We start from the raw sequence: 20,756 nt of genomic DNA on the forward strand, positions 1-20,756 counted from the left end.
AGTTCTCATCAATAATGTTCTAAAAAATGGTCATTACATAGGAGCAATTGCAAGAAGACATCGATCGAGTGGACGAGCTATTTGGGAAGGCGCTCGATGCTGGAATTAGTATTCAAGCCACTCAACCGCTAGAAGGCTGCCAATATGTGGGCATTCACTCAATACGGATTGTCTGCGCTTTTTTTTGGGTAAGCTCAAAACATTAGCTGCATTTCATAAATTATTTCGCTTCCATTGTATTGTACTACCTTTTCTGTTCATTTATTTGGGATGTGTCAACTTCAGGTTGGGCTCCAAAGTTGCAATGTTCTAGTATTCCTCGGTCGAAATGTACAATGCCTGCAAACCACAGCCTACTCTTGAGATTCACAATCCCGATATGCACAAAGATGCCCCAAGGTATGTTTATAATACTAAATTTGCAGGCCCTTATTTCATTGGCAAAATGTATGAAGATGATCATCGTCATAAATAATTTGTAGCAGACCGTAGAAACCAACGCAAAAACCTATACCGTAAGAAGCATAGCCCTCTCTGCTCCTTGATTATCTCTGAACGTGATGTAGGCAAATTGCAACCGCTCATCACAACTGCAAAAGCATTCTAGGTCAAATCATGCATGCGCTTATGCTACCGAAATATATCATGGAGATGATATTGGCACTAACCTTTTCAATTTTACATGCACAATCTCACCAGAAAATGAGAAGAACTCACTAATATCTTGCTCTGATGCTTTAAGTGAGACGTTGTGGACCTTTACCGTGCATGTGCCTGCCATGGTCGCCTTAAAAAAAGTTGGACGACAAGAATCAATCGGCAGTTTCGATAAATACATGTTTTAAATTCTTTAAACTACCATATCTAGAGGATTACTCAACAAGGTCGTTGATCTCATTGACCTTACATCTGAAAGGTGGGATAAAGACTTAATCTAAGGAATTCATTGTGTTCTTTTTTGTGACAAATAATGCGCCAAAAGCGCCTGCTTCTACCAGTACCGGAAGCGCGGCAACTAGCTAGAGCAAATCTCAACTTGTGCATTGGAAAGCAAGTGAAAGAGGTATATCCTTTTTTTACATTGAAATATCAAAGTACTATGCAGATTTTATTTCAGCTCTATTGCATGATGCACTCACACTACTATATAGTATAAGTACCATCACCATAAACTCTGAACGCTCTATGTTTGGTTTCAAATTTTTCCGTAACTAGATTTGGTTTCCTGATTTTTATAGGCTATTGTTTAGGTAGTAATTTGCCATAGTGTTGGGGAGATGGCTGAACAGTACAAAATGCATGTCATGAATGAAATACAATGGGATTATTTTTCAGTTGAATTGTTAGACATTCAACATGTGCATATTAAATTGGTTTCTACAGACACATGCTTTATTGGTTTGTTGGGATCTCTCAGGAATACACAAGCTTTGTCGATTGGTTGCGCGCACGTGGCCCACCTAGCTGTGGAAAGACCACCTTGCACATACCATTGCTAATGAGACTGGTGTGCCATTCTACAAGATCTCAACCTTGCCAAACGCCTCTCATGGAAGCTCAGAGGATATGTCAAGGTCATGATCGACAAACAGATGGAGGTGCTCCGCAAGCAGATCTCCATCTATGCCACCATCTGCGAGCAGCTTGTTGAGATGCATCGCATCCTCACCGAGCACGAGGGCACCATTGCAGGTCGGTCAACGCAGCTGCGCGCAAAACCAATTGGTACTCTCTTAGCTCTCTGGTCGTCTTCTTGCTTGTTCTGCCTTCTGGGGTTTGCAAACAGAAAACTAGGGCAATTCCTTTTCTTTGCCTTAGGACTTGCATTGCGGATTGTCAGTTCCATCTTTGCCCCTTTGTCCACAGAAAAATCTTGTCCTCTTTTTTTCCCCATGACTTCTCTAAAGCCCGCAACTACGCATCCTTTCTTTATTCATGAACAGAGCTAATTGTGGTGTTACAGGATGCTGCGTTTGCTAATCGTACGAAATCATTTTCGGTCAAACTCCCTTTCTATTTTTACTAGCCATCCAAGATTTGCTATATAGTTGTTTATCACTTCATGAGCAGTTTATCACTTCATGTAAAACTGGAGGAAGTCGAATCTTTTTTTGCTCAGTGTGGCAAGGTATGCTACATGTCTTTTAGCACTGATTGTTGCACCTAAAAGTAAGGGGTAAAAAACTACAACCATCACAGGTGTCAGCAGAACTTATGCAAATAGGAAACTGATATATAAGATAGATAAAGTTTCCTATTGCTATTAGACATTCAATATTGTTATGATTGATAATAGCGATAGGTTCCCTCATCAACCAGGGGTTGTTTCTGTGGTAGCAGGCTTTGACCATGCTGGTCTTTTGAGAACTTTGATTTGTTCTTGGTTGATCCCTAAACAAAGACTCGGCTGCGTTTATAAGAGAGGTCATCTAGCTAACTTTGGGAACTAGGAAACTGACCTCTAGATTTTCCTAATACGAACTGACTAGATAACTTACCTAACCTAACTTATGTCTTTCCATAAAAGTAATGTAGAGAACAATTCTTTGAGCTGGAAATGTACTGTATGAACTCACATCCTTGACGTTATGCATCCGAGGTTAATATGATAAATTGGTGTCTTAGGCCATTACCATTCGAATACTAGATGTTCATTGATCTTGCAATGTGAATAGTAAATACTGCTAATAGTATTTGTATTTGTACTATTTGCATTACAGGTAAATAGTGTGAGGCTACCGCGGCATGTTTCTGACAAAAGGCATTTCTGTGGCACTGCGTTAGTTGAATTTTCAGAAGAAGATGAAGCAAAAGGCGTTTTTGAGAAAAATCTCATTTTTGCTGGGGTAGACCTGGAAATAAGACCAAAGTAAACCAACTACTAGCCTACCATTTGCATGTCAGGAATCAAACTGCACAGGGGACATCTAATGCAACGCACATGCACTCACCTATAACTTCTTATGTCCTCGCTGATTCTTAAATTTTTAGCAATTTGGTGCCTTCTGAAATTATTGATGTTTCTGCAGGAATTATCAAAGACAGTAGCTAAATTAGCTGAAGATGGCAAGGTATTATCCCAAATTTTATCTTTCCACCTTTCTCACTATGTTTTTGCTTCCATTTCCAACATTACCTTTTTATCTTCTTACTTGGAGATTTTTTAACTAAGCATTTCTGTTTTTTACACATAAGTTCCACTTTGTTATCTTATCCTGTTTGGACTATAATGAATATGATATCAGTAAGTGTTTTTTTGCAGGTTGCTATAAGGAACATAAGAAGAGATGCAATCAAAGCTTATGATAAACTAGAGAAGGTTGCTCTTCTCATTTGTCACTTGTCCTTGTGGGCCATCATAGCTTTGTAATAAAACTCATATACCACACTTGCTTATTTTTGTTCAAAAAAATTGCACTTGCTTATGTAGGAAAAGAAGCTTTCTGAGGACAACGTGAAAGATTTATCAGCTGATCTACAAGTGAGGATGAATTTTCTATTTTTTTCTTCCTGTAGTTGCACATAGGTCCTCAAGGATATGCTTATATCTCTTGGAAAGCTTTTTACTGTTAGATGCAGTGGGAGCTAACTTTCTCGTACAAATTCTGCAGAAAGTCCTAGACGACTACATGAAAAAGATCGAATCCATCCAGAAGCAGAAGGAATAGGTACTTTTTTGATCTATTTGTTGACTTTTTGTCTAACAAGATGTAGTGTTTGCTGGTTATACGCTATAACCTGAGGCGAGGTAATAGGCACATATCAAACTGAGCTTCTGAATAAAAATAACTATGCTTGATGCTAGAACAAGAACTCGCAGTATTCTTGGGTTAACCATTAAAGAGCCCTCAGAAAGTGAATCAGAACTGCCTGGATTCTTTTCAGGAACTGATGAAAATTTAGACCTCAAGCTGACTGTATGGCCGGTGAGGAATAACCGCCTCCGTGAAGCATGCATATGTTGGTGAATTCACAATGCAGTGATGTGATGTTTTCTGAAGCAATTTGTTTGGTTCATGGTTTTGGTGTCTCGGCGCTGCGCCAAGGATGCACGTTTTGAATCAGGCGCTTTGCTGGAACTTTTTTGAGAAACGATGGAAATTGCTATTGGCGCAGAGAAATATGCCTAAGCTTCCAGAGAAGTGTACCCAAAGTTATCTAAATTCCAGTAAAATATCAATTACACTGTAAGACAACAATTACTTAAAACTCCAGTGCGAATTGAATGATAGCTTTTTCTGTAATGAAACAGGTGGTTTGGTGGACTATACTATGTTCAAGTTCTGATTCTTGTACTGTTCTAACACTGTTGATTTCTACTAGGTTCTTGAGGAAGGCGTCCTCAACCCAGAATCAACTGTTGTTGCGATCTTTCCCTCTCCAATGCATTATGCTGGGCCAACTGAGGTGCAGTGGCATGCTAAGGCTCGTATTAATGCTGGTGCAAATTTCTATATTGTTGGAAGGGATCCTGCTGGTATGAGCCATCCCACGGAGAAAAGGGACCTCTATGATGCTGACCACGGGAAGAAGGTTTTGAGCATGGCTCCTGGCCTCGAGAGGCTCAACATCCTTCCTTTCAAGGTATGCCATCCTTCCTGACCAGATCTCTTCCTTCCATGCACATCCAGTGAGTAAAAGAATGTATTGCAATTAGCATTTTCTTCACATCTATACACATGTCAATCTTTGATGTTTTTAGTTATCAAGAAAATAGAAAGATTTATTGTTTGTCTGCTTTCTTGACATTTTTCTTGTCTCTTATTCCGGATCAGGTGGCTGCATATGACACAAAGCAAAAGAAAATGGATTTCTTCGATCCATCAAGGAAAGATGATTTCCTCTTCATCTCTGGCACAAAGGTAAGTTTTCACAACTGCTGGGATGTTGTGATTTTCAGCACCAATCCTTTGTCGTCACTCGTCAAATCCTAACTAATCATGCCTTATTCAGATGTGCACTCTTGCCAAGAACCGCGAGAGTCCCCCGGATGGTTTTATGTGCCCGGGTGGCTAGAAAGTGCTCGTTGAATACTATGACAGCTTGGTGCCATCCGAGGGCAGCAGCAAGCTGCGCGAGCCAGTTGCAGCCTGAAATATGGGAAGCGCTTCAGATAAGGAACCCTACTATATCAGCACAAGCGGTTCTTTGCGACATAGAACCGTTGTTGTATGATTGTATACTGGTTTGTAAGACTTAAAAACACTGGGCTTGATTTGGACGTTAATGTGTGCTTTGTAAGTGGTGTGCCCTATCTGCTGGCAGCGTTGCACATCAAATGTTTGGTGTTAATAAGGACAGGCTATGTATCCTCTGCCAGATTGTTGTACATATACATTCTGGTGATATAAACATGAAGCTGTCTTCTGCTGTTTTATAACCAGTTCTTTTTAAGCATCTTTTACTTATATCAATGAGAATAAGTTATTGGGTTCACTACTTGCAAGAACTATAATGTTACATGGCAGGAAAAAAAGGAAATGTTCATGATTCAAAAGAAATAAAATGGCACAACATGGAAATGGCCGGAAAAGAAAACATATCGTAACATGCCACGACCCTTCAAGTCATGGGTAAGAATAGGATCAAAGAAGGTACACATAACTTCGAGATATCTGTGGCAATTCTTGAAATGTAAAATTAATGTTAAACAGAGCACAATGAGGTATACAATACTGAGAATACACATGCCACGACCCTCCAAGTTGTGGGTAAGAATAGGATCAAAGAGATTAAGAGTAACGAAAACCACAGAAGGACATGTATGCACAGTAAATAGTGTAAATACTCCATAGACAGTTTGAGTGTGATGTTTCCTTATATATAGAACTCTCGCTTAGTTGATATGCAGAGCTGTTGTCATTAACATTAAAAAACACAACACTTTGAATAACACAAGCATAATACTGGGTATACAACTGCAATTTCCGGTAGCAGTTTTATATAAAAAAAAACTCAAGTCTTTTTGTAGTGATTAGATTAACCTTTCTTCCTATACTCGATTCATGCAAATCATAATGAGCAGCAGACATTGCTTAGCATATTGTTGTTACTGCTATATTTCATAGTGAATCAAGTGAAAGCAGCCGTGAGGGAAACTCGAGTTATTATCGTGGGCGACGAAATTGATCTTTAGCTTTGTTCATGCAGAAAACAAGTCTACTGTATTGCTAGGACTTTAATTGTGTCCTCAGTAAAAAAGGACTAACTTGATCTTTATTCTTGTTCATGCAAGAATTTTAGGCACATTTGTGACGCCACGCTGCAGTTTGATGGAGGTGAGCTCCCTTCGTCAATGCTCTCAGTTTTTAAGGCAACCACATTTTATTGTCTGGGACCACAACAGTGTTTTTAAGGTGTCTTGTAGGCCTCCAAGCGCTTGGATAATTCTAGGCACCTTGCCCGCCTAGGCATTAAGACGATGGTCATGTTTACTTGCTCGCCTTACCGACTTAAGAACACTGGACCACAATGATCTTATCGGTGATGAAACTAGCTTCTATGTTTTTAAGCTGACAACATCATCGTACTATTAGTATTCTGTTCCTTGCATATCATATCATAGTGATGTTGTTATTCTCTATCTATGTTTTATATTAATTTTTAACTCTCGTGGCAACGCACGGACACATACTTATATTATAGTGATGTTTCTCGTTTCGTATATATGTTTCATACCAATTTTTAACTTCCATGACAACGTACGGGCATATACCTATAAATTTATTATAAAAGAGATTCAAAGATCTATCTAACCATATTAATATTCTCTTAAACTTTGGTAAGCTTACGTACTTTTGCTATGGATCCTTTTGAATCAATTACAAGGTAATTCATTTAAAAACCGTAGTAACACACGTGTACCTAAATATCATATATAAAAGTTTGCATGGTACTGATGATTACAATGTAGTGGTGAAACAACCAGATTAAAATAACAAAAATTATGTATGGATATGATCACAAATGTATTAAGAAACCTTTTCTCATAACAGTACCATGGTATTATGTGTTCCTGTTGCAACGCACGGGCACTTACCTAGTCATATATTTATGAATGGAGGTTACTAGGTCCAGGGGCACCAACCCAAAAACAAAGCGATCCCCCGCCCCGCCCCACCCCACCGCCGCCACCACCACCTTAAAAAAAAAGCATGGACTCACCAGCCAAGTAACGTTTAGCCCATTACGGCCCATTGTAAAACTAGCATAGAGACATCGCTACCAGGCCACGGCCCAAACTTCACCTATAGATAAGGGCGACCTCCAGGCCCTTGCGAACCCTAGCGCCGCACCCTCCCGCCCACCGCCGTCGCCGCCCAACCGCAGTAAGGAGGAAGGAGCAGGAAGATGCCGGCGGGGCACGGGCTGCGGTCGCGGACCCGCGACCTGTTCGCGCGGCCCTTCCGCAAGAAGGGGTACATCCCACTCACCACGTACCTGCGCACCTACAAGATCGGCGACTACGTCGACGTCAAGGTTAACGGCGCCGTGCACAAGGGCATGCCGCACAAGTTCTACCACGGCCGCACCGGGAGCGTCTGGAACGTCACCAAGCGCGCCATCGGCGTCGAGATCAACAAGCAGGTATAACTCCCGCACCAGCTACCATGCTGTCGTTCGTTCCGTATCAGCATTCGTTTTGTTAGATCTATGCTGCTGATGCTAATACACGGATGCATAGGTAGTTTTTTTTTAATAATACAGAGATACATTATGGTCGTGCGCCTGAGACCATTTCGTTCGTTAGTGAATGTATGTAGGCTAATGTTGTACTATATCACATAAATTCGCTCGTAATTATGGTATTTTAGACTGTGCAGAGTTTTGGCTTGTGATTTTGGTAGCATAGGGAACTTCAGAGGGCTGGGATGAACTTCTCTTGGAAATTCTCCATATCGTGTCAGGTCGCGGGTTGAAGCAGCCTATCCGCCCTTGTGGAGAAGTATTGCCTCGGTTTATGCCCGTGTAGACCCCACTGATGCTAGCCTCCGGCACTGGGTCTGCCATTTAAGCCATGTTGAGACTAGTACTGGCATGTTGTAGTTGTCCTTAAAAGTTCATATTTCTCTTTAGAAAGTCGTTATTTAGTTGGAATAATAGGATACATATACTTACTATTAAAAGATCACAACTTTAGATATATACCATTGGCTCCACATGTCATTGACTCGAAGTTGAACTTGAAATTGCTAAGTCCTGGTGTGGTGAAAATGTGCTCGTTTTGACAAGTGTTCCATAACATCGAGTGTTGATGTGTCAACTGTTTCATTTTTCATGTTCTCTTTGCCCTAGGCCGAGCGCTTACCTCTTAAGTCATGGGGTGGCGTGGTATTCCACGAGAGAGGGTATTGTGGCACACGTCCTACGTGTGATGGGCATACATCAAAATCTGTCATTCTGGCACCTCTTCTGTACCACTAGTACAGTTATGGGGGGTGCTATTTGGATGATACATATGTAATGTTTTTCTGCAATCGCTTTTCCTGTTTATTTACACAGTACAAGTTTCGTGTTAATATTGATCAATACAGTTATTCTCAAGCCTTGTTTTGTTCAAGTTTGCTTCATAGTAAAACATGTCTCCCATTCCTGAACTGTTGGATATGTGATTTAATTCCTTTAAAGTTATATGGTTTATTGTAGAGCCAGTGTTTGCAAAGCTGCATACGCCCTACTATTCTTTTTTGGATAGAAACAACCCTTGACATGCGTATTTTTTGTGGCATGAGTTAAGTGCATCTAATTAGACTGAACTGCCATGTTAACACTTGACCTATTCTGGTGTCTCTAGGTTAATGGCCGCATCATCAGGAAGCGGATCCATGTCCGCGTGGAGCATGTGCAGCCCTCCCGTTGCACGGAGGAGTTCCGCTTGAGGAAAGCCAAGAATGACCAGCTCAAGGCGGATGCCAAGGCCCGCGGTGAGGTGATCAGCACCAAGAGGCAGCCTGTGGGACCCAAACCTGGCTTCATGGTTGAGGGTGCTACACTCGAGACAGTCACTCCTATTCCTTATGATGTGGTCAACGATCTCAAGGGCGGTTACTAGAGAGAATTTTTGTACCTTCAGCAGTTCAAACGAGCTGGCAAACTTATCTGAATCTTTTTGATAATTGGCTAGTTCTTCTGTTCTGGTGTTATGAACTCATGTGGCTATTGCTGTTGGCGTCAAAAGATTTTTTTTATTGCCATGGTTGATTGCAACCTGTTATTTTACCTTCTGTTTTGAGTTTGTAGATTTTACTGAGATCCGTCTGCATTTTCATTTACCGATGCCGAGGCTCAATCCAAGATGGATTTGATCAGTGTATTGGTGGCTTCCTGAGTGCTGTGGTCAAGCGGATGCGGTTGGGCATTGAGTGTGTTGACAATGGTTCGCACAGGCTGCCACAGACATGTCTGCTGCACAGGCTGCGGCTGCTGAGGTTGGAAATCCTCGAGTCCCGTAGGAGGATACTGTGAGTCACAAGCGGCACAATGGGGAGATGCAGGAAGAGAGTGGAGAACCGTCGGAGGCACGAAGAATCGGGCAGGGCTCAACGGAGATCGCCACCACCTACCAGACGCCAGCCATCCATTGTTGACATGCTGCAGCGCTCTCGGATTCTTGTGCCAACCATTACTGACAAGCTGAACCGCTTCCCAACTGTGGCGGCGCCTTCGCAGAGGTCTCTACGTAGGTTCAGTAGCCGGCCATCCATGTCCAGCCAGGACAACAAAATCCTTCTATGAGCAACTCCTGTGATGCATCCTAATCATTATGCAGTAATCAATGTGCAGGTCGGTGTTCTAACTTGACAAGATGTGACACTTAGTTACTCGAACTCGTAAAAAAGGTGCCGGAACTTGACGGCCTATTCAAAACGTCCCAGAAATGGATTTAGACAAAATAACTATTGGTGTCATCTCCATTAAGATATAGTATCATCAACTCATTTTAGTGCTAACAAAATACATTCTGAATCCACGCCTGAAACGTCCATAACCGGGTTTGATCCAACTGAATGCGGCGTGGCGTCCCAGTTCTACTTCTACCACTGCGTGTAAGCTAATGGCAACACAGATTCTGTCAAGCTATTGTGGTGCGTAAAAGTAACACCTTCCCATGCAATTTTTGTCAAGTAGTACTGTAGTAGTAGCTATGCGCTTAGCAGTTGGTATTCTTTTCTTTCTCGACAAAGCCTATTCGTTATGGCTTTAAGTCAGCTGTTTAGACTATTACAGCTGCAATACATAGATACAAAATATTGTGTAATAAAAGTTAGTACAGATTAAAACCAAACGATCAGGAATGCTAAAACATGATCTTGATTCTTGAAACCAAAAGGAACATGAAGGTATTCCAACCTTGTAATCAGGCCATAATAACATAAACAGAGGGCCCTTCGATACACAATGTCACTTGCTCATGGTTCATGGATAAAGGGGAAAAAAGCATGAAGCATGATCGTCTATTCTCGTAGGAAAATTAGCATGTCTCTACTACCACTAGCAGGATCCTTGGCTTGCAGCAGCTGAAACCTGAAGAGAACCTCCTCTTCCGCTTTATTTCTTTACACTGGCTGGCTGGCAGCCTGGCATACACACGCACACGTACGTGCTAGCCGGCTAGTAGTCGCCTCCGCTGGAGCCATCGCCGTCGCCGTCGCCGCATCCATCCCCGTCCACCAGCCTCCACAGGCTATCCCACAGCACCGCGTCGTCGTCGGCCGGGAGCGGGCAGCATTCCTCCGGCACCGGGCTGCAGTAGCACGCCGCCGTGCTTTGCAGGCTGTCCATCATGGCCTGGTGATGAGGCTCCGGCGGGCTCTGCTGCTCCAGCTGCTGTTGTTTCACCACCCCCAGCTGCTGCTGCTGCAGCTGCTGCGGCTGCAGGAGCTGCAGGTACTGGCGGCGCTGCTCCTGCTGCTGCAGCTGGTACTGGTGCAGCAGCTGCGCCCGGGCGCGCCGCGACGGCCGGGCCTTCTTGAAGTGCGTCCGCCAGTAGTTCTTGATCTCGTTGTCCGTCCTCCCCGGCAGGCACCGCGCGATCGCCGACCACCTGCACGCACGCGTCACACGACGGCGACACCGCTTCAGTTTCCCCAGCAAGGTTAGGCGCCGCCCACCAACACCAACACCAACGAGCGCACACGCTGAGGTGGCGAAAACCAACAGTGCCGGAGAGGAATAATCTAATCTGATACAGTGTGCTCCACACACTCTATGCTATATCTATCTAGTTCGCATGTATTTATTACTCATCAACCATCATTGTGTACGTCGTCGTATCGTACGCGTACGGGTACGTACGTACCTGTTGCCGAGCATGGCGTGCAGGTGGAGGATGACGGTCTCCTCGTCGGGGGTGATCTTGCCCCGCTTGAGGTCCGGCCGGAGGTAGTTCACCCACCGCAGCCGGCAGCTCTTCCCGCTCCGCCGCAGCCCTGCCGTGCCATGCATCGTCGTCAGCAACAGCTAGCGCCCGCGGCGGCGAGCACACGACATTTGCCATATGGTGAGTGGTGACGCATGCATGCATATACACAAAACGTGGTACATACATGATACATACATACCTGTGAGCTTGGCGACGGAGTTCCAGCAGCCCTCGCCGTGCTGCTGCACGTACTCGGTGAGCAGCCTGTCCTCCAGCGCCGTCCAGGGGCCCTTCCTCCATCCCTGCTGCAGCAACAGGCTGCTGATCGCGTCCATGCCGCTGCCGCTGCCGAGCCTTAGTTTGATCGATTTGCCTAGCTTGTTGTAGTTAGTAGCTAGCTAATCAACTGAAAACTATAGCTATTGCGACTGCAGTTGCAGTTACAGCTAGCTGATGGATATATTTATGGACCCTATATTTATCTGATGACTGCAAAAACTAAAGCTATTGCAGTTACGATCGACGACGACGACTATAGTAATTAAGCTCTATATATATCTATCTATCTCTATGCATGCAGTATATGGAGTGCTGCTGGTGGGGTCTGGTTCCCGGCTTGTATGACAGCTAGAATCTGGGCGGCCATGCTCGCCATTTATACGAGCTCGCAAGTTGGGGGCTTGGGAGCTCTCTCGCGCTGCGGCCTGCGGGGGGCGGAGGCGATGGACGTCACGTCGTTTTCGGCGGAGGGGGAGGAATTAAAGAGTCACAATTCCACTCCCACTTGGCTAAGCTTCCTCAGGGTACCGTATCATATTATAATATTGTCTAGCTACTAGAATGTTGTGCGGTGATAGATGATGATGCAATGCAACGCGAGAGCGAGGCAGCTAGCTAGATAGCTAGTCTTGCTGAAAAGCATCTTTAGCGTGTTGCCTCATCAGCTAGCTTAATATTCTATCGCAAAGTACCTGATATCAATCATCCCCTTACGATCTCTCTCTCTCTCTCTCTCTCTCTTCTAATCATCCTCGTGTACAATGAATGGTTGTATAAACTATACAAGGTCTAAGCTAGGGTAGACCGTATTTAGATATGGCGTCGCTGGTGGCCTAAAATACTAGTTAAAGTGATGGAACGAACACAGTCGGTAGTCCAGAGTAGTCTGGAATGACACTAGCTATAGCTAGTCCATATACTGTAGTGTGAAAAAAGTAGGAGTTGGATCAACTGAAAATTAAAGGACCTGCTTGTTGACGGGCTTTATTTATTTGGTTTTGACAAGAAGCTGAACATGTGTGCAGTAGTGCACAGTGTAAACCAATTCGGGCCAATGCAAGCCAGCATCATATCTTTTTTGCTACATATATATAATAAGATTAATAGCAATATATCTCGTGTAAAAATGGTTAGGGTACTAACATGTTGACATCAAATCTATCAAATCTCTCTCTCTCTCTCTCTCTCTCTCTCTCTCTCTCTTCTAATCATCCTCGTGTATATACAATGAATGGCTGTATAAACTATACAAGGTCTAAGGGTAGACCGTATTTAGATATGGCGTCGCTGGTGGCCTAAAATACTAGTTAAGTGATCGATGGAACGAACACAGTCGGTAGTCCAGAGTAGTCTGGAATCGGACACTACTATAGCTAGTCCATATACTGTAGTGTGAAAAAGTAGGAGTTGGATCAACTGAAAATTAAAGGACCTGCTTGTTGACGGGCTTTATTTATTTGGTTTTGACAAGAAGCTGAACATGTGTGCAGTAGTGCACAGTGTAAACCAATTCGGGCCAATGCAAGCCAGCATCATATCTTTTTTGCTACATGCATATATATAATAAGATTAATAGCAATATATCTCGTGTAAAAATGGTTAGGGTACTAACATGTTGACATCAAATCTATCATCTACGACTGAATGCAATCATCCCTAGAAATTAATGTTGCCATATACTTAAGTAGACTTGCTAGGCAGAGGGAATATATAAGCTAACCACTCCGATTTCTCTTTTGTCAGTTTGCATTTGAGGAAGACGAAGCTGATTCGAAGGTAAAGTTCATGCATCCAGCTTAATTAAGTGCCACGTAGCGCAGGTTACAGCTAGGTTCTCTCGAACGTCATGTGCAGAAGATATGCAAGATGCATGATCCGGACCAAATCTATCGTACACGCACGCACACCGTACCCCCTTCTGCTAGCTGCTTGCATATCGAGATGATCAGGTCAGGTGGACGTAAACGTACAGCGAAAAAGGGCCTCCTCCCAGACAGTCGAATATGGACCCGATTATTCAAACAGAAAGAGAGTGTGAGGCAGTGAGGCTTGCTTTGGCTGCCTGCTGACGACGACGAGCAAGGCATGCATGCAGCAGTGCAGCTCTTGCTCCATCGCAGTGTTAGGCCGCCGCCGCCGGCGAATGGTGTCCAGCGAAACACGGCATCCGCTCGCTCGCTTTAGCGAAATGGCGCGCTCGTACAGGCTACTATACTAGTTGTGCGCGTCCACATCCCCCGAAAGCAAAGGCATGCGGACGCAAAGGGGATCGATCGAGGGACTGCATTGAACTCTCGATCCGTCGTCGAAACTGGAAATAAAGCGTGTTCGTTCCTAGCTTGCCACTGTTGTCGTTTGACCGCGCACACCTGGCCGCGGTTCACAGGCCGGAGCCAGGCCTAACTCCTTTATTTGATGTAGCTCGATCGGTCTATTAATTATCTTGTAATAATCAGACCATCTCTATTTGATGTCGTAGCTCGATCGCTACACTGTCCTGTCCTGCTCTTCCATGCTGCTGATGTTTCTTAATTTTAATCTGTTTGGTGCTCGGGTCAGCGGCGGCGTCAACCCTAGCTATCAGCTTTTTTTTTTGTAAGGTAACTAGGCTAGCAATGGCAACTTTAACCAGCTTTTTTGTAAGCCACAGCTAACGTCATTCTCTATATTTATTTGCCAGTTTTAATATATTTATATAGTTATTTTAAGGCATTCTAAATCTTATTACTACGTGAACTTCTTTTTTTAAAAATGAATTTCTAATATATTATTTTAATATTATAGTAGTAATTTTTAAAATAAGTATTTGTACACTTGCATATTTGATATATATACCATCACAGATCGTCTCGTCTAGTATACTCCATCCATACTTATTTTGTCAGACTATATATATCATAAATCTAGAGATATGGAGTAAACATGAAAGTAAAGGCTTGAGTAGATTAATTTGCTTCTACACGACAGTTAATTAACACACGCCGTCCAGTCCTAGCTTCAATAGTAAACTATTGGTTCTCGAGATTTCGTTCCCCGTTCGAGGTGATCGACCTGCTGTAAAGTGTGCCTTTTGATGGCCCACTTTATTCCCGAAGAGGAAGAGATAGAGCGCAAGAAACCCCAGCATAAAACAAACTGGAGATCGATGTGATCAAATCCGCCTGTTGATTATTTTTTTAAAAAAAATATCGATCTCAACATGCATGTGGCCACACCGTTTCATCACTCACCAGGCTAGCTCCAGATGGCACCTGTCTATAGCAGCCAGCCCAGACCCAGATCCAGAGTAGTAGTATAAAATATGCAGATCGATGCAGCAGCATCAGCAGGGGAGATCTTGTCTTGTCCAAGCTGCTTGCAAAGTCATCCTGATGCATGCACGCAACACATCCTGCTAAGTGGTGGCTTGACAGCGGCCACATAGCCTATGATGTCGCACCACGTGCATGCATATATACACAGCTCCCGACCGGTCCCTGTCGTATCGTATATGTGTGGCTCTCGACTGGTTTATTTAGGGTGCTCGTGCTAATGCCATTGTTAATTACTTATACTTCATGATGGCATTTGTGCTTTGTTTTCTTAATCTCTGCAGGCGTATATGAAAGAACTAGCTAGCACCCGCTCTGGGAATACCGAATACACATGCACATCACATTGCTAAAAGATGGGTATGCAATCCTAGTACACGAAACGAAAGGCAGTACAGTGTCGACAGGTGGCAGCCGGCCAGCATATGCAGCTGAAGATATACTGCTAATAAAGTACTGGTTGTATAATAATATAATGTGTCATTCTGTTAGTACTGATTTTGACAAAAGTTAGAAACGGAGCGGAGGAATACTGGATAGCTAGCTTACTAGCTAGCGCATGCGTCACCGATTCGATCGACCCTCTTGTCTTCTGCTTAGCGCGATCTATCCTTTCCTTTTGTGCTGGAGATAGCATGGTATAATTTAATCTGGTTTCGAGGAAATGTGATAGAATAAACGCCGAAAGAACAAAAGGTATGCTATTCAAGGAAACGATATATAGAGCTAAAGTATCTTAGTCCCTTAGGTAAGATCAAAGCTTGGACACCTCTTCATGCACACATTATTATTATTTTATTTATAACGCAAGTACCAAGTATATCGTGGCTAAGCGCTTCCAGAACCTTCAAATCAAATAAAAAAAACAAAAGGAAAATATTTTCTAACATTATACTATTTTTTATTTTCTAACATCGCTGATATCTCTTTCTTTTATGGGAACGTATCACGTGCAACTATGCAACCAAGACACAAGGATAAAGTTGAGAGGGTTTTTTTTTTCTAAAAATATCATTCTTCAAAACAATCCACCCACCTCACCCTAGATATTTTAAAAAGACCATCCCACCTCCATCCTTAGGTCTTGGTTGTATTGGTTGCACCAATTGGTTAGGTTCCTCCTGACACGTTCCCTTCTTTTATTCTTCTTTTGAGCGCCAATTCATAATAAAAAAAGTATACAGATGATGCACGATACTTAATTAGAGATGCATATATACAAATATACCTTCAGGAGAAGAAGGTCGGACATTCTAGTTTTGTATTAGGATTTTCCAAGTGGAGATTTTATTTAAGTTCCATCTTCATTAAATAGCTCGCCATATAAGCAAATTTGATGACACGACAAGAATTTAATAAGAAGAGAGATAGAGAGATGAAACTCATGGTATATGATTTTATAGACAAAAATTGATATGGTATTTTTAAAAATTGTATAATGAATTCGATATCGAGAAGGCCCCCTCGTTTCTTGGGCCCTAGGCGGTCACCCCTCCCGCTTAGGGCTAGAGCCGACCATGCATGTAAGGACGACGACATTCTCATACACGATGAGAACGACAACATCTAGAGTTTTTTTTTGGAGAGCGAGGCACGAAATTGGTTGCCTCCAATCACGGTGAGACCAACAATGTTGTAGGGCTACTGGTGGTCACCTGGCTCCGACATATGGAGCTAATTAACTGGTGGCCAAGAGCAAAGACCGCTCGGGCATGATGCATGCATGCTCAACCTCACTTGTGCATGCGCTGTTACGTAGAAAGTTCTCTCGATCGATCGCTATCCCGACTAGGCCTGATATAAATATGACCTCTGCCTACTCATTCATCACATCACGGTACCATTCACCGGAGATGACTGTTGTGAGTATCATGTGGTCGTTAGTGCAGGTGCAGGTGCTGGTGGCGGTGGCATTAGCATTTCTGGTAGGCGGTGCCTGGTGTGGTCCTCCCAAGGTTCCCCCGGGTAAGAACATCACAGCCAAATATGGTAGTGATTGGCTAGATGCCAAGGCGACATGGTATGGCAAGCCGACAGGTGCTGGCCCCGACGACAATGGTGGCGGCTGCGGGTACAAGGACGTGAATAAGGCCCCTTTCAATAGCATGGGCGCGTGTGGCAACGTCCCCATCTTCAAGGACGGTCTAGGTTGTGGATCCTGCTTCGAGATCAAGTGTGACAAGCCAGCGGAGTGCTCTGGCAAGCCCGTGGTGGTGTACATTACGGACATGAACTACGAGCCCATTGCGGCATACCACTTCGACCTAGCGGGCACGGCGTTCGGTGCCATGGCTAAGAAGGGTGAGGAGGAGAAGTTGCGCAAGGCGGGCATCATTGACATGCAATTTCGAAGGGTCAAGTGCAAGTATGGATCTAAGGTCACCTTCCACTTGGAGAAGGGGTGCAACCCCAACTACCTGGCCCTGTTGGTCAAGTACGTCGACGGCGATGGCGACATTGTGGCGGTGGACATCAAGGAGAAGGGCTCCGACACGTACGAGCCTCTAAAGCACTCCTGGGGCGCCATCTGGAGGAAGGACAGCGACAAGCCGATCAAGGGACCCATCACCGTCCAACTCACCACCGAGGGAGGCACTAAGACCGTCTACGACGATGTCATCCCCGCCGGCTGGAAGCCCAACACTGCCTACACCGCCAAATAAACTAACCAAATAATAATAAGTATCAAATGGCACACTTGATAGACCTTTATTTTTTATTTTTTATTTAATAAAAGGATATAAGGAGTGTGACAAACAACAACACGAATATTGTATTGTCTATGTATCTCCTATATATGCAATCCCAATTTTATCATGGCCACATTTTAAAATGGAATATATGATATATATATGTACATATGGATTCTACATGTATGACCATCCTTAACGGTGGTAAGATGTCCATTCATACTACAAAATGTAGGCTTTCTACTATAAATTGTAAAGCCTAAGCAAGGGTGTGGATCTGCTTGGAGTAAAGTGTCATGCCTTACATCTTTTCACTAGCTTTGTGGCATCCTCGAGGGTTGTAGGCTAGTAGAAGCCATGACAGAAGGCCTTCCAAACCAACGTCTGGGCTCTGTAGTGGCTGCCGCACTCAACGTCGTGTAGTGGCGGAGCTAGAAAATTTTAGAAGCCTAGGCAACTTTAAAAGATCATATGATACAAAAAAATACATATACTACAAAAGGCTTAAATAATTGCTTACATGTATATAATGTGCTAGTCTTGTATAACATGAGGTATACTCATTTTTTGAGTCTTTATACTCTGAAAGCATCGTGTTATGGTAGAACTATCAAGTGCTTTGAATAACTCCCACTTAGTGTAACACACCATCAAGTGATTGGACCATTCATCTGAAATCTTGTTGCACAGTTTGTTCTTAATTATTTTCATTGCAGAGAAGGGTCTTTCAACCGATGCTATTGAAACTGGCACTATTAATGACAATTCAATAAGCTTGTAGACTAAAGGAAAAACCATATGCTTTTCAATTTCAACCATCTCAATAAGTATATAATTAAACTGATATGATTTGAAATACATCTTAGGACCAGTAAGGTTGCGCTGACCACACCAAAAATGTTGAACAGTTTATCGGTGAGATGAATGATCGCCTGGTACTACTATGAATACTAATCTACTATTCATGTCAGGAGCAGTAGTGCCTTTTTGTGGTGGGGTGCACGGATGTTGCAGGTTTATACTGATCTATTCACTCACCGTCGCAAGCAAGGCCACATGCTCTAGTGCTCCCCACATCCGCTACTGCTAGAATACTAGGCCACCAGGGGTCTAGTGGATGACATATGTTGTGTTTTTTGTGGATGAGCAGATGTGGCGGCACGTGTAACTATCTAGCGCTACACTAGGGTTCAGGTGTAGGACTAAATCTAGCGTGACAAAAAGATAAAATACCCCTATATAATGGGCCTGCTAGAGACCAAGCCTAGGCAACAACCCACCCTGCTCGGGCCATGGATCCGCCCATGGCCTTGTGGACATCGGTGATGAGCTTGATGTCTTCTTCCATGGATATACACTTTAGAAGGACCCTGTTGGCATCGCGCCAATAGAGGTACCCTCTTACCAAGGAAATCGTAGTGGTGTAGGGTTTTATTGATAAATCAGGAGCGCCCCTGGTTGCTAGCATGTTAATAACACTTTTTAAAGCTCGTGGCCTCCTATGTCCACCACTAGGGATGAATAGCACACAAACTCGATGGCATATTGACCCACTTCTAGTGGTAAGTTGTCATCACTTCAAAACCTAGTGGAGGCATTTGTCCGAGCAGTACAACAAACATATAGCCTCATTTGAGTTTCGGAATCGGAGTAGATGTGATCTGGGTGACGATGTTATTGATGACATGAATGTGCACCCTGTTTTTTGGTGACAAAACCATGGATCCGAGATGTCACCCAGATCAAACTTGGAGATACTCTAAAGTGAACATGGGACACAAGACAAAATTTTAGGTGGACGACACTGTAAGTTACAAATCACTAGACTATACTACTAGATAAAAGAAGTTTTAAAATAACATGTAGGTTAAGCGATAATACCAAGAGTGTTCCAAAAAGATACGAATACCATAAAGCGTTTTTGGCTGCCCTAGGGGGAGTTGGAGAGGGGAAGGGGCTGGGGGTATGGCGTTGGGGCAAAGCAGCCACATCAGAGAGTCGATGTGGCGAGTCGGCGAGTCTACCATAAAAAGGTGACGATGAAGCGACGACAAATGGCGAGGGGGATGGGGTAGCGAATGCAGGTGGTGATAGGCGACAGTGGCGATGCAGCAAGGTGATGGTGCCAAGCGGCAACGATTGTCGCATTGTGATGGCATGAAGGGACCCTAGTGAGGAGCGAGGGAAGGTGATGCTACTGACAGACAGGATCCCATCGATAGCCTGACTGTCTGTCGGTGCAAACTCTGAGGTAAAGTAGCAGTGTTGCATGTGGGATCCTCACGAGATGACGAGCATGCAATGTGGTGCCGACAGTGGGCGGGTTAGGTCACCCACTAACCTATCAGTCGATGATCAAAGGAGTGAGCGAGGCACTAGTGGGTCTTCGCTAGGGGAGGGAATCAAATGACTCAAGTGGGGAGTGAGCTTAATAGTGGAGCACCGAAAAAAGCTAGATCAAAACCTAGTTTTCTTTAGATTTGACCTCACTGTAAGTGCAATCGACCCCTAATTGAGGGTTTTGGAGATCAAATGACAAAACAAACAAAGTTTCTAACAAAGTTTGCTCCTAGTGTTTCTTCAATTATTGTTAAGACAGGAGGAGTATCAACTCTAATGATGAAAGAAAAAGGAAGTGCAAAGGACAACATGCATACATCATATGGCACCTAGATATGAATACATGCGACGATTGCTTAAAATTTTATACTCCTTGAATCGTAGGTTTCTGAAAGTGGCCTAGAGGGGGGTGAATAGGACACACCTAAAATTCTCAACACAAACTTCAAAGTTTTGTGAGAAACAATAGTTCAACAAGAGAGGACGGTTCAACCGTAATTCACTTGTTCAACTGCAAACTTAAATGAAACTACTCAGATCTACCAACAATAAATGTAGCATAAGAGTTGAACTAAAACCAACTAGATAGATCAAAGATCTGAGATGATGAGAGACAAAATCACACCCACAGAAGCACACAAGACACACGATTTTTACCGAGGTTCAGTCACATCACCAATGTGCCCTACTTACTCGTTGAGGCGCCCACAAAGAGCCAGGTCTCTTTCAACCCTAATCCTCCCCTCACCGGCCACAAAGATCCAAGTGAGGTCA

The 20,756-nt window shown here is 43.6% G+C and overlaps 4 protein-coding genes and 1 long non-coding RNA gene across 6 annotated transcripts; 4 read left to right on the forward strand and 1 right to left on the reverse strand.

Annotated features, from left to right (window-relative positions):
• The first annotated feature begins 2,960 nt into the window (after window positions 1-2,960).
• On the forward strand, window positions 2,961-3,481 carry LOC103641687 (uncharacterized). Its single transcript, XR_560446.2, has 3 exons — window positions 2,961-3,071; window positions 3,263-3,319; window positions 3,431-3,481. It is a non-coding gene; the product is annotated as an uncharacterized lncRNA (long non-coding RNA).
• Window positions 3,482-4,310: 829 nt separating this feature from the next.
• On the forward strand, window positions 4,311-4,948 carry LOC103640445 (ATP sulfurylase 1, chloroplastic). Its single transcript, XM_023301033.1, has 2 exons — window positions 4,311-4,584; window positions 4,776-4,948. The coding sequence occupies exons 1-2, from the start codon at window positions 4,384-4,386 to the stop codon at window positions 4,932-4,934; spliced, it is 360 nt and encodes a 119-aa protein (XP_023156801.1). The 5' UTR covers window positions 4,311-4,383; the 3' UTR covers window positions 4,935-4,948.
• Window positions 4,949-7,249: 2,301 nt separating this feature from the next.
• On the forward strand, window positions 7,250-9,219 carry LOC100281780 (60S ribosomal protein L21-like). The gene is made up of 2 exons (NM_001154700.2): window positions 7,250-7,587; window positions 8,795-9,219. Exons 1-2 carry the CDS (start codon window positions 7,351-7,353, stop codon window positions 9,050-9,052), a joined length of 495 nt encoding a protein of 164 aa, NP_001148172.2. The 5' UTR covers window positions 7,250-7,350; the 3' UTR covers window positions 9,053-9,219.
• Window positions 9,220-10,295: 1,076 nt separating this feature from the next.
• On the reverse strand, window positions 10,296-12,345 carry LOC100282313 (uncharacterized). Of its 2 annotated transcripts, none has more exons than XM_035962259.1 (3): window positions 11,562-12,345; window positions 11,300-11,460; window positions 10,296-11,044 (listed from the first exon to the last, which is right to left on the reverse strand). In XM_035962259.1, the coding sequence occupies exons 2-3, from the start codon at window positions 11,443-11,445 to the stop codon at window positions 10,612-10,614; spliced, it is 579 nt and encodes a 192-aa protein (XP_035818152.1). In that variant the 5' UTR covers window positions 11,446-11,460; window positions 11,562-12,345; the 3' UTR covers window positions 10,296-10,611. The 2 variants fall into 2 exon arrangements, with proteins under 2 accessions (XP_035818152.1, NP_001148697.1); NM_001155225.2 differs by having other exon boundaries at window positions 11,300-11,429; window positions 11,562-11,984.
• A 4,436-nt stretch (window positions 12,346-16,781) lies between these two features.
• Window positions 16,782-17,808, forward strand: LOC100382762 (Expansin-B11). The gene has a single exon (NM_001175474.2). It carries the CDS (start codon window positions 16,806-16,808, stop codon window positions 17,613-17,615), a length of 810 nt encoding a protein of 269 aa, NP_001168945.2. The 5' UTR covers window positions 16,782-16,805; the 3' UTR covers window positions 17,616-17,808.
• The last annotated feature ends 2,948 nt before the right edge of the window (window positions 17,809-20,756 follow it).

This window comes from Zea mays, chromosome 9, assembly GCF_902167145.1.
Source record: "Zea mays cultivar B73 chromosome 9, Zm-B73-REFERENCE-NAM-5.0, whole genome shotgun sequence".
NCBI classification, from domain to species: domain Eukaryota; kingdom Viridiplantae; phylum Streptophyta; class Magnoliopsida; order Poales; family Poaceae; genus Zea; species Zea mays.